This window comes from Erpetoichthys calabaricus, chromosome 11 (genome assembly GCF_900747795.2).
Source record: "Erpetoichthys calabaricus chromosome 11, fErpCal1.3, whole genome shotgun sequence".
In the NCBI taxonomy this organism is placed as follows: domain Eukaryota; kingdom Metazoa; phylum Chordata; class Cladistia; order Polypteriformes; family Polypteridae; genus Erpetoichthys; species Erpetoichthys calabaricus.
Window position 1 is genome coordinate 46,874,616 of NC_041404.2, and position 13,980 is coordinate 46,888,595.

General features: G+C 42.2%; 1 protein-coding gene and 1 long non-coding RNA gene across 6 annotated transcripts in view; one reads left to right on the plus strand and one right to left on the minus strand.

The window, feature by feature from the left end:
* paox1 (polyamine oxidase (exo-N4-amino) 1) overlaps nucleotides 1-13,980 on the minus strand; it is an 84,125-nt gene that overhangs the window by 55,406 nt on the left and 14,739 nt on the right. For all 5 annotated transcript variants that reach the window (XM_028813067.2, XM_028813069.2, XM_051934218.1 and 2 more), the window contains 2 exons: nucleotides 10,771-10,832; nucleotides 6,524-6,690 (listed from right to left, as the gene is read on the minus strand). In XM_028813067.2, coding sequence (XP_028668900.2) covers nucleotides 6,524-6,690; nucleotides 10,771-10,832 — 229 coding nt within the window. The remainder of the gene's footprint in view (nucleotides 1-6,523; nucleotides 6,691-10,770; nucleotides 10,833-13,980) is intronic.
* On the plus strand, nucleotides 1,263-3,981 carry LOC127529693 (uncharacterized). Its single transcript, XR_007936313.1, has 2 exons — nucleotides 1,263-1,371; nucleotides 3,703-3,981. It is a non-coding gene; the product is annotated as an uncharacterized LOC127529693 (long non-coding RNA).

The window sequence follows — 13,980 nt, forward strand, 5'->3', positions numbered from 1 at the left end:
AAATACCACTAATACCAGCCAGAGGTACACAACGTCTGTGACAAGAGCACAGCACAGTCAGGAAACAGCGCTTACTTTGACAGAAAAATGATGTAATAAGAGCTTGTAGGAAAGTGAACACCAGGAAGGTGTGATGGTGTGGGACGACTCCACACTCCACACACACACCAGTTGCTCTAGGTAGCCTGTTGAACCTCCGATCACACACCCTAGGGATGAGCCAGTGGATGAGGACGCAAAACACAAAGCAAGGGGTTGGTGCAAAAAAATGCTCCAGTGCTTTTGTTAAAAACAATCAAAAATCAAAACAGTGTTCAATAAGGGCAGCGCTCTCTTCACTAAATATTTTTTAAAAACAGGCAACAATACATGAGATTAAAATAAGAAATAAAAACGAGAGTAAACCAACAGTTATCGGGTCCTTCATGCTCGGTCAGACGAGCCCAGCGCAACACCCCCTTTGTCTCCCCAGCTCATCTAATGCTAGTTCAGCTTTGCGGTCCTCACTTTCCGACCCCCATCTTAGTTGCCTCAAGTGGAGTCAGCCAGACCACTCGGGGTCAGTTGTCCTGCTGTCCTCCTTTTCATTCTTCTGGCATACCTCAGATCCCTGAGGTAAGACTCCTTCTCGATCTCACCCACTACTCTCCAATATCCTGTGGGGATGATCCACCGTTAAAGTGACGATCCTTCCCTCCTTCGCAGGGCTCACGTCTGCACTGCCTTTCACCGCACTGGCTGCTGGCTGGCTTGACCTGCCTCTTTGCCCCCCGATGCCGTTCTCACAGCTCTGTTCTTTTGCGATCATTTTTTTTTTTCCTCTCTTTTTCTCATGTCGGCTCCCCCTTATATGTCCTCGTGGGCACAGCGTCTCAGTTGTGCACTAAAGAAAGCAATTGAGACAGACTGCACTCTCACGTTCAGGTGCATCTTGACCAAATTACCTCACCAACCTCCCACAGTCGTGCGAGCAGGCACACCCACAGAGATCGAGCTGAAAACTCAATTAATCATTTAAAAACTGACCACTGAAATGCTAAGCCACTGATCCACTATATCACAGAAGGCTGCATGTCCAGATGGCACACCAAGACATGTTTAAGCATCACAGTAATACCACATGTTCAGGTACACAGTAATATTAAATCTTTCCTTAACCCCCCAGCCCATCATACCAACGTTCTTTCGATGGTCCACTATTTTCCCTGTACTTAAGAAATCACACGAAAACTATCTGAATGACTATCATCCTGACATACAAATGCATACAGCAGTGCTTCTCAAATAGTGGGGCGCGCCCCCCAGGGGGGGCACGTGGCTCCGTCAAGGGGGGCGCGTTTGACCTCGGGGAACATGCTTTTTTATTTTTCTGTTTTGATTTTTTTTTACTGTTCTAGAATAAAGTGCAATACCACTCCACTACATTAAGGGGCAGTGGCGCTCTCATTGGCAGAGTGTGCGCAGGGAGCATTCGCTCGGTGGTGTAGGGGTTTTGTTTGCACTGAGCATGCACACTTTGCACACAGTACAAAGTATGAGTATGAAGTGTAGACACGAAGTGTAGCAGACCCTCAAGTGACATCATGAAAAAAATTTTAACAGGGATGAGAAGACAGGCGGAGAAAGAAGAAGATAAAGAGACAAACGAAAGTCTCCCGAAAGCTAAGACGAGGAAATATGACGAAGCGTATGTAGCACTTGGCTTCACTGTGACTACGGTGGGAGACGAGGAAAGACCGGTGTGCTTACTGTGTCTAAAAATGTTGGCAGCGGACAGCATGAAGCCAAATAAATTAAGGCGTCACTTAAAGACATTACACCCTAATCACGCTGATAAGCCGCTTGAGTTTTTTCAGCGAAAACGTGTTGAATATTGCCAGCAATCATCCCGCTTTCTGACTGCTACTTCAGTAAACCAGCGAGCGTTGTTGGCATCATATAAGGTGGCGTACCAAATTGCTCAGTGCAAAAAACCCCACACCATAGCAGAAGAGCTGATACTGCCTGCAGTATTAGACATGGTCTCTGTCATGCTGGATGACGCAAGTGCTGCAAAAATAAAAACTATCCTTCTGTCAAATGACACTGTTGCTAGACGTATAAATGACATTGCTGACGATCTTAAAGAACAGCTGGTAGAAAAACTCAAAGATAAATGTTTTGCCTTACAATTTGATGAAGCAATTGACAGCAACAAAGACTGTGTGTTTATTGCTTATGTACGTTTTGAAATGACAAATTCCCTGTGTGAGGATCTACTTTTTTGTAAATATGTCAGAGACAGAGCCACAGCCGAAGAGCTATTCAAAATGCTAGACTGCTTCCTGACTGAGAATGGCCTAAAGTGGGAGAACTGCATTGGTGTTTGCAGTGATGGTGCACAGACCATGGCAGGGATGAGAAAAGGACTTCGGACTCTCATAAAGAAGGCTTACCTAATGCTGAGTGGACACACTGTATTTTACATAGAGAGGCACTGGCATCAAGGCACCTTTCCTCTGAATTAAGTGAGGTTATGACTGACATTGTAGGAGTAGTCAATTTAATAAAGACCAGACCACTAAAAACAAGAGTTTTCTCTGCTATCTGTGAGGAGATGGGAGCTGAACATCAAGCTGTGCTGTTTCACAGTGAAGCAAGGTGGCTGTCACGAGGAAAAGTGTTATCCCGAGTTTTTGAGCTCAGAGAAGAGATAAGAATGTTTTTGGAGCAGGAGCACAAGTATGAAGTTGCAAGAAAGTTTAGTGATGAGAACTTTCTGATGAAACTTGCTTACCTGAGTGACATATTTGGAAAGCTCAATGAACTAAATCTACAGCTTCAAGGGAAAAATCAACACCTCCCTCAGGTCACAGACAAGATCAACTCTTTCACTCGAAAGCTTGCAATGTGGGGCAGGCGACTTGATGAAGGAAATACTGTGTCATTTGAGAACTTGCAGGAATTTGTTGACACTACTGACTATGATGTCACCTCAGTGATTCCATATTTTAAGCAGCATATTTCATCACTGATGGGATTCTTTACAAAGTACTTCCCTAAAAACAGTTCCCAGTATGACTGGGTGAGAGATCCTTTTAATGCACCAGCTCCAACTGGTTTTAGCCTTGCAGAGAAGGAGCAGTTCATAGAAATCACATCTGACTCCATATTGAGACTAAGTTTCACATCCCAGACACTGAGTGAATTCTGGCTGAATGTGGAGAAGCAATATCCACTCTTAGGACAAAGAGCTGTGCACATTCTTCTTCCATTTGCAACTTCTTACTTGTGTGAGACTGGCTTCTCTGCTGTTGCTGCTCTGAAAAGCAAATACAGGTCCCGGCTACACATTGAGAAGGAGCTGAGAGTTGCTGTGTCCTGCTTCAAACCCCGCTTCGAAAAGCTGTGCATTGCAAAACATGCTCATTGTAGCCATTAATCCAGACATCATCTCTGATTAAAAAATCAGCTCAAATTATTTTATATATTTTGTTTTGCTCATTGTAGCCATTAATCCAGACATCATCTCTGATTAAAAAATCAGCTCAAATTATTTTATATATTTTTGTTTTGCAGGTTAAAGTTTTTTTTAATATTGTGCTCCTGAGTAAATGTTGGTGATCAGTTTGAATGCATTATTATTTATTGATTTTATGTATTTTTTTTCAGTATCATATGGTTTGACATGGTCAATCAAAAAATGTTTATAGTTTAATTAAGGATTTAATTTTTTTTGAATTTAGAATGCACTTTAAATCTTTTCTGTTACATTTAATAAAGCTATTCTTTGTTGTAAATTGGTCCATATTTCTTTCTTTTTTTATTCTCTTATACGTTAATAAGGATACAGTGTTATGCAGAGGTGTACTTATAACAATTTTATAGACAAATGATACTATTTATAGTCGCGTGGGGGGCGCGAGATGTTTTCTTCTTCCTAGGGGGGGCATGACAGAAAATAATTGAGAAGCACTGGCATACAGCAAGCAAGCATTTTGAGAGGATATTCAAGAATTACAGCTAGAAGAAGAAGAAGAAAGAAGAAAAAAGAAGAAGAAATGTGCTCTTTACTGCCCAAAGAACTAGCTCCATTACAGTTTGCATATTGCTCCAGTGAATGCACAGATGATGCTATCACCATGATCCTACATATCATGGTGCATCTGGTCCATCTGGACAATAGCAGATGGAATTATGCATGAATGCTATTTATAGGCTGTATTTCATCACTTAACAAAATCAACACCAATAAGATCATTACCGAGCTCAGGGACCTGCATCTGATCAATTCAGTCTGTAGCTGGGTTTTTGACTTCTTGACATGTCAGGAGATCCCAGGTAGTTTGAGTGGGTGGCCACACTTCAACATCCCTCACTCTCAACACAAGGGTCTCCACAGGGCTGTGTTCTGAGTCCGCTGCTGCACTCCCTCTATGATTGTTTGACTGCACTTGACTCAACGAGTTAACATCTAGTTTGCTGATAACGCAGCTGTGGTAGGACAGCTCTCTAACAACAACGAGCAGCTTATCAGGATGAAGTGGAGAGTTTCTCACAGTGGTGTCTGGACCACAGCCTGAACGTCAGGAAGAAAAGAGGAGTTGATTGTCAACTTTGGGAGAAAGCACCAGAAGCAATACCAACCTGTGACACCCCGTGTAGTGGGAATTAGGAACACTAGCCTACACTCTAGGTGTCTAGTAAGTGGGACCAAGCGTGACCAGGATGATAGTGTAAGACAGGGAGACACGGACACAAAAGGGTTGGGTTTTTGAAAAATAAAGTGAGGTTTTATTTACAGGTGCACTTAACAAAAATAATGTCCTGCGGAATTTATATATTAATACGCAGTCCAATACCGCAAACGACACACAAAAACAGTAAGTAAATGAAGCTCAAAAATAGTGGCTATATACAAAAAAAAAAACAGTGCACCAATATCCATAACCCAAATAATACCTCCACCAACATTACTCCAGAGATATTTATACATGAACAAATATTTACAAAAAAAAAGGCACAAGCCGTAATGCTTGGTAAATTCAAGAGCTGTTCTACCGAGTACCTTTCTCCAAGAAGATCTAGTCAGAAAAGAACCAACCTCTATGGGCCAGGAGTCCCTTTTATATTCGGCGCCCTTTTGCCGACCAATTAAGCTGTCCTATGTCACCTCTCTACGACCACGCGATGACGAGAACGCGTCTGCGAGAAGTGGCGTCTCCTGCCCTGCAAAAATACTATAATAGTTCAAGCAGCCGGCACGAGCGTGTATAGCTGTGCCGGCTTTTGAGACGCAACTGCGCTTTTGCCTTAAGTTACCGTAAGCACTTTTTAAATTTTCACGTCCTTCCCCTGAGCTACTGCCCAGACAACTACACACATAGGATCCCTTTTCTAAACCGCGGTAAACTAATGCTATGACGCTTCACATTTACTTTACTCCTTTAGAGTTATGGGGTCGCGGGAGGCACACGCAGGAGTGGAGGACCGACAATGCTATCCCGGCCGGTTAATGGCAAGGCTGTCTCTCCACTCTACCCGAGACCTACCGCAACACTCTCCAAAAGGCGCTAATACGGTCAGTGAAGATGTCTATCTGCTTTCTATAAAAAAGGAAAAAGGCAAATTTCCTTTCTTTATACGTTAACTTTTTACCCCAAACAAATGCCTCTCAACACTGCAGAGGACACTTGACAAATTTTATTTAATTACAGGTAATGCCAGTAAGGCACATTACCACACAACCCCTCAGTATTAACAGCACTAAGTTGGAGAGGATGGGTAGTTTCAGATATCCCGGTGTCCACATCATAGAGGACCTGACCTGGTCCAAGTACATTGACACCTTGGTGAAGAAGGCACAACAACAATCCTTAGGGATTCCAGATTGTCCTCCCAGATACTAAGAACTTCTACACATCCACCATCCAAGCATCCTGATAAGACGTATCACTCCCGTGGTTTGGCAGGACCGCAAGGCTCTGCAGAGAGTGGTGTGGACAGCTGAATACATCACTGGGTGTGCACTCTCTAACCTCCAGGACATTTCAGATGTCAAAACAGGGCAAAGAAAATTGTAAGTGACACCACACACCACAACGATAGCTTCTTCTCTGTGCTGCGGTTGGTGAAATGTGACCATTGCTTGAAGATTAGTCCAGAGAGACTGTGGAGGAGCTACTTTACATGGTCCATTCACATCCCAAATGAGGATAGTGTCTGGAGCTGTGTGCTCTACTGTTAATTCTCTTATTGGAAGTTATTTATTTATTTATGCTGTCATTGCACATATTTATTTTTATTGTCTTTTATATGACCTGGCAGCATTGGGTAAAACCAGGAACCAGCCCTGGATATGGGGGAAGTAGATTCCCAGACCTACTCACGGGCTTCCACGGGGCCAGTTTAATGAACCTAACATGACAATCCAGGAATAAAAGCACAAAGTTCTAACCAGTGTGCCATACTAAGGCCATTGACATACTTTTTAATTTTACTTCAACTGTGACCAACTGTAAAAAGCCGTGCACATGCTGCTTACCGAACTTGGTGCCTATAATGCGCCCCCCGATGTGTGGTTCTGCCTCTACAATCTGTACGTTACGAAATCCGTTCTTGAGCAGTTTGGTGGCCGCCCCAACTCCTGCAGCGCCTGCTCCCACCACTAGAATTTTGGGATTTCTTTTCATTTTTCCCAACAGAGCCGAGCTGAAAAGCAAAAGACAGAGAAAGAGAAACGTTAGTGAGGCACAAGGGAATAAACTCAGTCAGAGAAGACTGCTATGAGTAGGACATCACAAATGATGAAACCGGAGAATTTAAGAGCGGGTGGTGTGTGATAAACTGTGACCATGGGGATCAAGTGACAGAGTTGCCAGGCCCAAGAAATTCTCCATAATTTATAGGAACTGATAGGAGATCTCTCATTAATAAGCAATATGCTTTGAACGCAGAAGACCATAATGGCTCTCACTTCTGTAAGAACTGGAATATGAGGCAACAGTGGGCATAATCAGCAAATTGATAGGAAAAATGTCACCTGATCACATATCAGCATCTACATGTAAATGTGTGTAATGGTAAAGCCAGCAGGGGTACCCAAATAAAGGGCCCACCATCTCCCAATGCCCCTCCTGCCCATGAAAACCTTTTACTGCAACTGATCACTGAGCCAAACTACCCAACCCACCTCCAGGAAACAATCTTCTGCAACAAATCACTTAAAACTTAAAAGTTTTCTAAACCTTTTTTGGAGCCCACCTGTAATCATTTCAATGACTGGACTGATTAGGAAAGGCATACGCCTGTCTAGAGAAGATCCCACATTTGAGCAAAAACCAAGCCATAAGGTTGAAAGAAATTGCCTACAAATCATAGAGACAGGAATGGGTTGAGGCACAGATCTGGGGAAGGCTACTAATAATTCTACAGCATTGAAGGTTCCCAAGGGCTCAATTGCTTTCACAGAATTCTTAAATTAGTTTGGAAGAACCGTTACTTTTCTAGCTCAGATGGCTACCTGGACAAACTGGACAATCAGGGGAGAAGAGCAAGAGTAAGAGAGAAGAGTAAGAGAGGTGACCAAGAACTCAATGGTCACTCTAGCTGAGCTCCAGAGAACCTGTGTGGAGATGAGAGGAATTTCCATAAGGTTAATCACCACTGAAACACTCCACTAATCTCAGGTTTATGGCAGAGTGGCCAGGCACACACATGAAATCCCACTTGGTGTTCGCAAAAAGGCACCTAAAGGACTCTCAGATTATGAGAAACAAGATTCTATGGTTTGATGAAACAAAGATTTAACTGTTTGGCCTCAATTCTAAACATCACAATGGGAGGAAACCAAGCACCATTCATCATCTCTGCAATACCATTCCAACTGTGTAGCATGGTGGTGGTAACATCATGCTGTGGGGTAGTTTTTCAGTGGCAGGTACTGGGGGACTAGACAGGGTTAAGTGAAAGCTGAATGGAGCAAAATACAAAAATATTCTAAATGAAAACCCACTCCAGATGGCTCCGGATCTCAGACTGGGCCGAAGGTTCACCTTTTAACAGGAGAATGACCCTAAATACAGGAGTGGCTTAAGGACAACTTTGGGGATATCCTAGAGTGGCCCAGCCAAAGCCTAGAATTGAATCCAACCAAACATCTCCTGATTGCCTGAAAATGGCTGTCCACCAATGGTCTCCATCTTCCCAAGTTCTGTCAGGTTGGATCTGTAGAGAAGAATCACAGAAAATCCCCAAATCCAGGTGTGATACACTTGTTACGTCAAACCCAAGAAGACTCCAGGCTGTTATTCAGTTTTTTATTTTTAATAAAATAAATAAAAGTTTTCTAAAATCCTGTTTTCTTTTTGTCATACTGGGGTGTTGAGTATTGCTTGATGAGGAAAGAATGAATTTCAATTATTTTAGCATAAAGCTACAACTTAAGAAAATATGAAAAAGTATCTGCATACTTTTTGAATCCACTATATGTTGTAGATAAATTATGTTATGAGAATGAGAACGTAATAAAAATTATGATAGTTACTTTAATACTATACACTATCATAAAAAAATAATACTCTAGAAACCAATTATTGTACTTACTACAGGTAGTAACTAAAATTGATATTATTTTAGGAAAGGATGGTTAAAAAGCAGTAATTCACTGGCCAGCTAGCCTGGGGAAATACAGGTGTGCCGAGATTAAAGGCCATCAACAGGATGGCAACAAAGTTAACCTAGATTGTAAAAGAATAGGATGAGATTAAGGGCCTGTGGAAAGGGGTTGTTTTTAAAAAATATAAGTTTAAGCAGGAATGGGGGCTGAATTGACCTGAGCTTATAATGTTGCAAGACGCTGAGAAAGTAACTCACACCTTTATTTTTAGTCGACTAGATTATTGTAATGCACTCCAAACTGGACTGCCTAAGAAAGACATCAATTGGTTACAGTTAGTTCAAAATACAGAAGAACCAAAAAAAAATTGCTCAAGCAACTCTTTTTTGCTCTGCGTCAGCATGTCACAAATGTTGAGTGCGCTCTTCATAGTTTTCATCCTCTTTCTCTGTAAGTTTACCACTCGTTTGCTCAGAGGTTGATGCGCTTGCTGCTTCCTGAGCGGCCCGCTTCTTCTCGTCTTTCGTCTGTATCTTTTCGTGTTAAAACTGATTAAGTTCGTTTTTATGTTGCAATTACTTAGTACGTTTTTATTAATTTTTCACTTAAGCTGGCACTTAAGTCTTCCATCTGCCTCAAGAATTATTTAAGATATGAAGAGGTAGGGGAAGTGACGGTGAAGGTGGTAGGGATGAGAACAGCGTCCGTATGCATGCGCCACACAGCCGGCTGCTGTCAGAGTGGATTCTACAATAAAATTAAATAAAACTAAAAAGAGTAATAATTCCAAAACGGTTCGCTTTTAATATAAAGCTGTAGTGCAGAGTTTCAGCGTAGTATATGTGTACCAAATTTCAGGCTACAGGTTATTTGATTTTTTACCTTGACCTTCCTGTGTTGACCTTTGACCTTGGAGGACAATCATCACCCCGAAAGCGGACAGTAGAGGTCACGTAGTATATCCATCCATCCATCCATCCATTTTCCAACCCGCTGAATCCAAACACAGGGTCACGGGGATCTGCTGGAGCCAATCCCAGCCAACACAGGGTGCAAGGCAGGGAACCAATCCCGGGCAGGGCGCCAGCCCACCACAGAACACACACACACACTAGGGCCAATTTAGAATCGCCAATCGACCTAACCTGCATGTCTTTGAACTGTGGGAGGAAACCGGAGTACCCGGAGGAAACCCACGCAGACACGGGGAGAACATGCAAACTCCACGCAGGGAGGACCTGGGAAGTGAACCTAGGTCTCCTAACTGCGAGGCAGCAGTGCTACCACCGCGCCACCGTGCCACCCCCACGTAGTATATGTGTACCAAATTTCAGGTCAATAGGTCAAACGGTTTGGTAGCTACAGGTGATTTAAAATCCTGGACAGACAAACGGACAGCCACGGTAGCATATTATATAAGAAGATAGATTATTCTTATCTAAATTTTCTTTTCTTGTAACTTTTTCTTTGACATTTTGTAACGCACTTTGAGCTACGTCCTGCAAACGAAATCGTGCTACAGAAATAAATGTTGTTGCTTGTTGCGGAGTCATTCCCAAACAGGACTAGAATACAGCAGCAGAGTCAGCCTGCACTTGGACATTCCAGTGGTCCAGGATGAACATCAAGGAAGCCGAATGGATGTAAAGACGCTAATGAGAAAACTCTCTCTCTGCCATTTTCCATCTTGAAAGACCAAAACTGAGAGCCACTTGGCAGTCTAAGCAAGATGAACTGATGATCATCCAGGTTGTATTAATATTATTTGCCAACACTCACGTTTATACCCTGCTCGCTTATATTTTGGGCCTAGGATCTATAATACATGAATAAATGTCTAACTTTTTCTCCTGCCTGTTGTAGTACTTTTTCTAGTTGCCTGGGGTTAAAACTTTTAAAGTAAAGTGGTAATGTGGGTGGGGGAGTATTGAAGTCAATCCAGACAGTGTGATAAGAGTATGAGATTCTGTTAAGGTCTACATGATAAAGAGTATAGAGGGGAAAACAGGATCACCCTTGGACCCAACCATGACGCAACACATTGTATATGACACAAGGCTGCACTGTACTTTCCAATAATAACAAGTTCCCTGCGTTCTTCAGTTTCTACACCATCAAAGTCACGAGATAAGAAACCCAGAAAGTATTTTAAAATGCAGACTTACAACACCTACCTGACATTAAGAAATAAAATCACGAGAAGGATGAAAACTGTGGTCTGACTCTTCAGGAAACTCTGTAATGAAAGGAACAAGAAGGCAAATTGAGATCAGAAGTACAGCTTCACGATGTCCTCCAGCAGCCTGAAGCAGCAGAAGAGTGAATGTTTTTTTTTGGTTAAATTCAGATAACACTGACAAAACCAATTATTGCAATTAAAAAAGGTACTGGGGAACTAAGCCTACCCTGGCAGAACTGGCCAGTCCATCACAAGTCCCCCTCACACACGGCTGATTTAGAATCCTCAATGCACCTTTCCAGCATCTACTGTGCACTGCATATTGTTTGAGACAAAGACAGATTTTTTTCTTGATTTGCCCCTATGCTCCACGGTTTAAAATTACAAATCAATCAAATCAGACATTGTTATTAATGTGCACATTGCAGATTTTCTTTTAGGGGTATTTGCATACATTTTTGGTTACACTTTGTAGAAATGACAGCACTTTTTCTACATCTTACCTCCATTTCCAGGCACCATTATGTTTGGACACAACAATGGCAGGTCAATTAAAGCCGTCATAGTTAGGACTTTGTCACATATCCCTTGCAGTCAATGACTGTGATTCATAGACATCACCAGGTGCTGAGGATCTTCTGTTGTGATGTTCTCCAAACCTCTAATGCAGCCACCTTCTTGTTTTGGGGGCTTGTCCCCTAAAGTTTTCTCTTCAGCATATGGAAGGCCTGCTCAGTTGGATTTAAATTGGGTGACTGGCTTGGACATTCAAGAATTTTCCATTTTCAGCTTTGATAAACTCCTGTGTTGCCTTAGCAGGATGTTTGGCTCAGCACCATCCAATGAGTTTGAAGGCCTTTACTAGAACTTGGGCAGATCAGAAGTTTCTGTACACCTCAGAATTCATTGTATCACTGCTGTTAGCAGTTCCATCATCAATGAAGAGAAGTGTGCCAGGACCTGTGGCAGCAATACACGCCCAAGCCATAACACCCCCAGCATTTCCATGTTTAACAGGTGAGGTGGTCTGCTTTGGATCTCAGGCAGTTCCTTTCATCTCCACACTTTGTCTTGTCTGTCCACAATTCCTTTTCCCAGAATTCCACAGACTCTTTTAAGTTCTTTGTTTCTCAGACTGTAATCTGGCCATCCTGTTTTTGTGGTCTGCATCTTGCAGTGTGTCCTCTGTATTTCTGTTCATGAATTCTTCTGCTAATAGTCGTCTCTGACATGTCCACATCTGCCCCCTGAAGACTGTTTCTGATCTGTCACACAGGCATTGGGGGCTTTATCTTGACCATAGTGAGGATTCTTCTGTCCTTAGCAGTGTAGGTCTTCCTTGGCCTACCAGCCCCTTTCTGATTACTGAGTCCACCAGTGCATTCTTTCTTCTTCATGATATTCCAGACAGTTGATTTTGGTCATCCTAATGTGCTACCAATGTCTCTGATGGTTTGATTCTCATATTTCATCCTCATAATGGCTTCTCTGACTTTCATTGGCACAGCCCTTGCCCTCATATTGAACAATAGCAACTACAGACTAACTAATCCAAATCGTATTATGTAATATCTACTATTGAATTCTGCTCTGTACTTGTAATATTTCCATTGCACTATTATAATGTACCAGTAAAGGCGCACTACACGATAACGTACCGTGAATACACTTGACTTAAGCATTCATAGTTTTCCTACTCTTTCTTTCTCTGTATGTTTAGCATTTGTTTGCTCAGAGGTTGATGCGCTTGCTGCTTCCTGAGCAGATCTTCTTTTCTCCACCCTAGCGTCCCGCTTCTTCTCTTCTTTCATCAGCATCTTTTTGCGTTAAAACTGATTAACTCACAGTTTGTGTTGCAATTACCTTTTCCTTAATTTTTCATTTAAGCTGGCACTTAAGTCTTCAATCTGCCTCAGGAATGATTTAAGATATAGTGAGGTAGGGGAAGTAATGGTGAAGGTGGTAGGGATGAGAATGACGCCTGTACGCATGCACCGCATGGCCACCCTGCTGGCTGCGGCCGAGAGTTGATTCTACAATAAAATAAAATAAAATAAAAACAAAAAGAGGATAACCTTGGAGGTCAACCATCACCCCGAAAGTGGAGAGTAGACATTACATAGTATATGTGTACCAAATTTCATGTCAATCAGTCAAACGGTTTGCGAGCTGCAGGTGATTTAAAATCCTGGACAGACAAACGAACAGCCATGGTAGCGTATTGTATAGAAAGATTGAGGATTACTTGTGTTCTGTTCTGTGTTTTGTGTTGTATTCACCCCCATTTTTAGACACCCACCGAACTGGAAAGGGGTCTCTCTTTGAACCACCTTTCCCAAGGTTTTTATTCCATTTTTTACTATACAAAGGGTGTTTTTGGGAGTTGTCTTCTTAGAGAGTTAAGGCTGGTCCCCCCTTTTAAAGCCCATTGAGGCATTTCTTGTGTGATTTTGGGCAATACAAAAATAAGTTGTATTGTATTGTATTGTATTGTACCATCTCCAAAGATTAGAAGCAAGCCAAGGTATCTTATGAAAGAATGAAACCCACTGGAGAAATCACAAATACCTGTGATGATAATTGTCCCAAACATTATGGTCCCTTGAAATGGGGGGGCACAATGTATAAAAAGTGTTGTAGTGTCTACATGGTGTGAGTGAAATGGATGCAAATCCCCTTAAAGGAAAGTCTGCAAGGTGCACTTTAAAATTATAACTCATACAATTCAGACGTGATTAAACTCAAAGAAAAATGCGTCTGTGCCCCAAACATTATGGAGGACGCTGTATTTGGAGTTGTGGGAGGAACACTGGAGGAAAGCCAGGAGGGAGAACATGCAAGCTCTATATAGATAAAAAGTGAGTGCAGAACTCAAAACTAGGACACGAGTCCCATGAGGCACCTCTACTACCCACTGCCTGCAACCGACATACAGCCCATATTGAATTTGTCTTTTTAAATACATTTTCCAGTATTATATGCTTCATGAACAATGCTGTAAATCAAAGACAAATGTGGCACTAAACACAAGCTGCATGCTCAGCTTCACTCAGTTAAATGTCAAACTATATCAGGAGGAATCTGCTGATCTTGTACCAAAGTCTGAAGTGGCCCGTTGCTTCCTAGCAGAACGGTAATATGGAATATGCTGCTGTGCACTGCGACCCTCATCTGGACAAGCAGAAGTGAAGATGAGATGAGATGC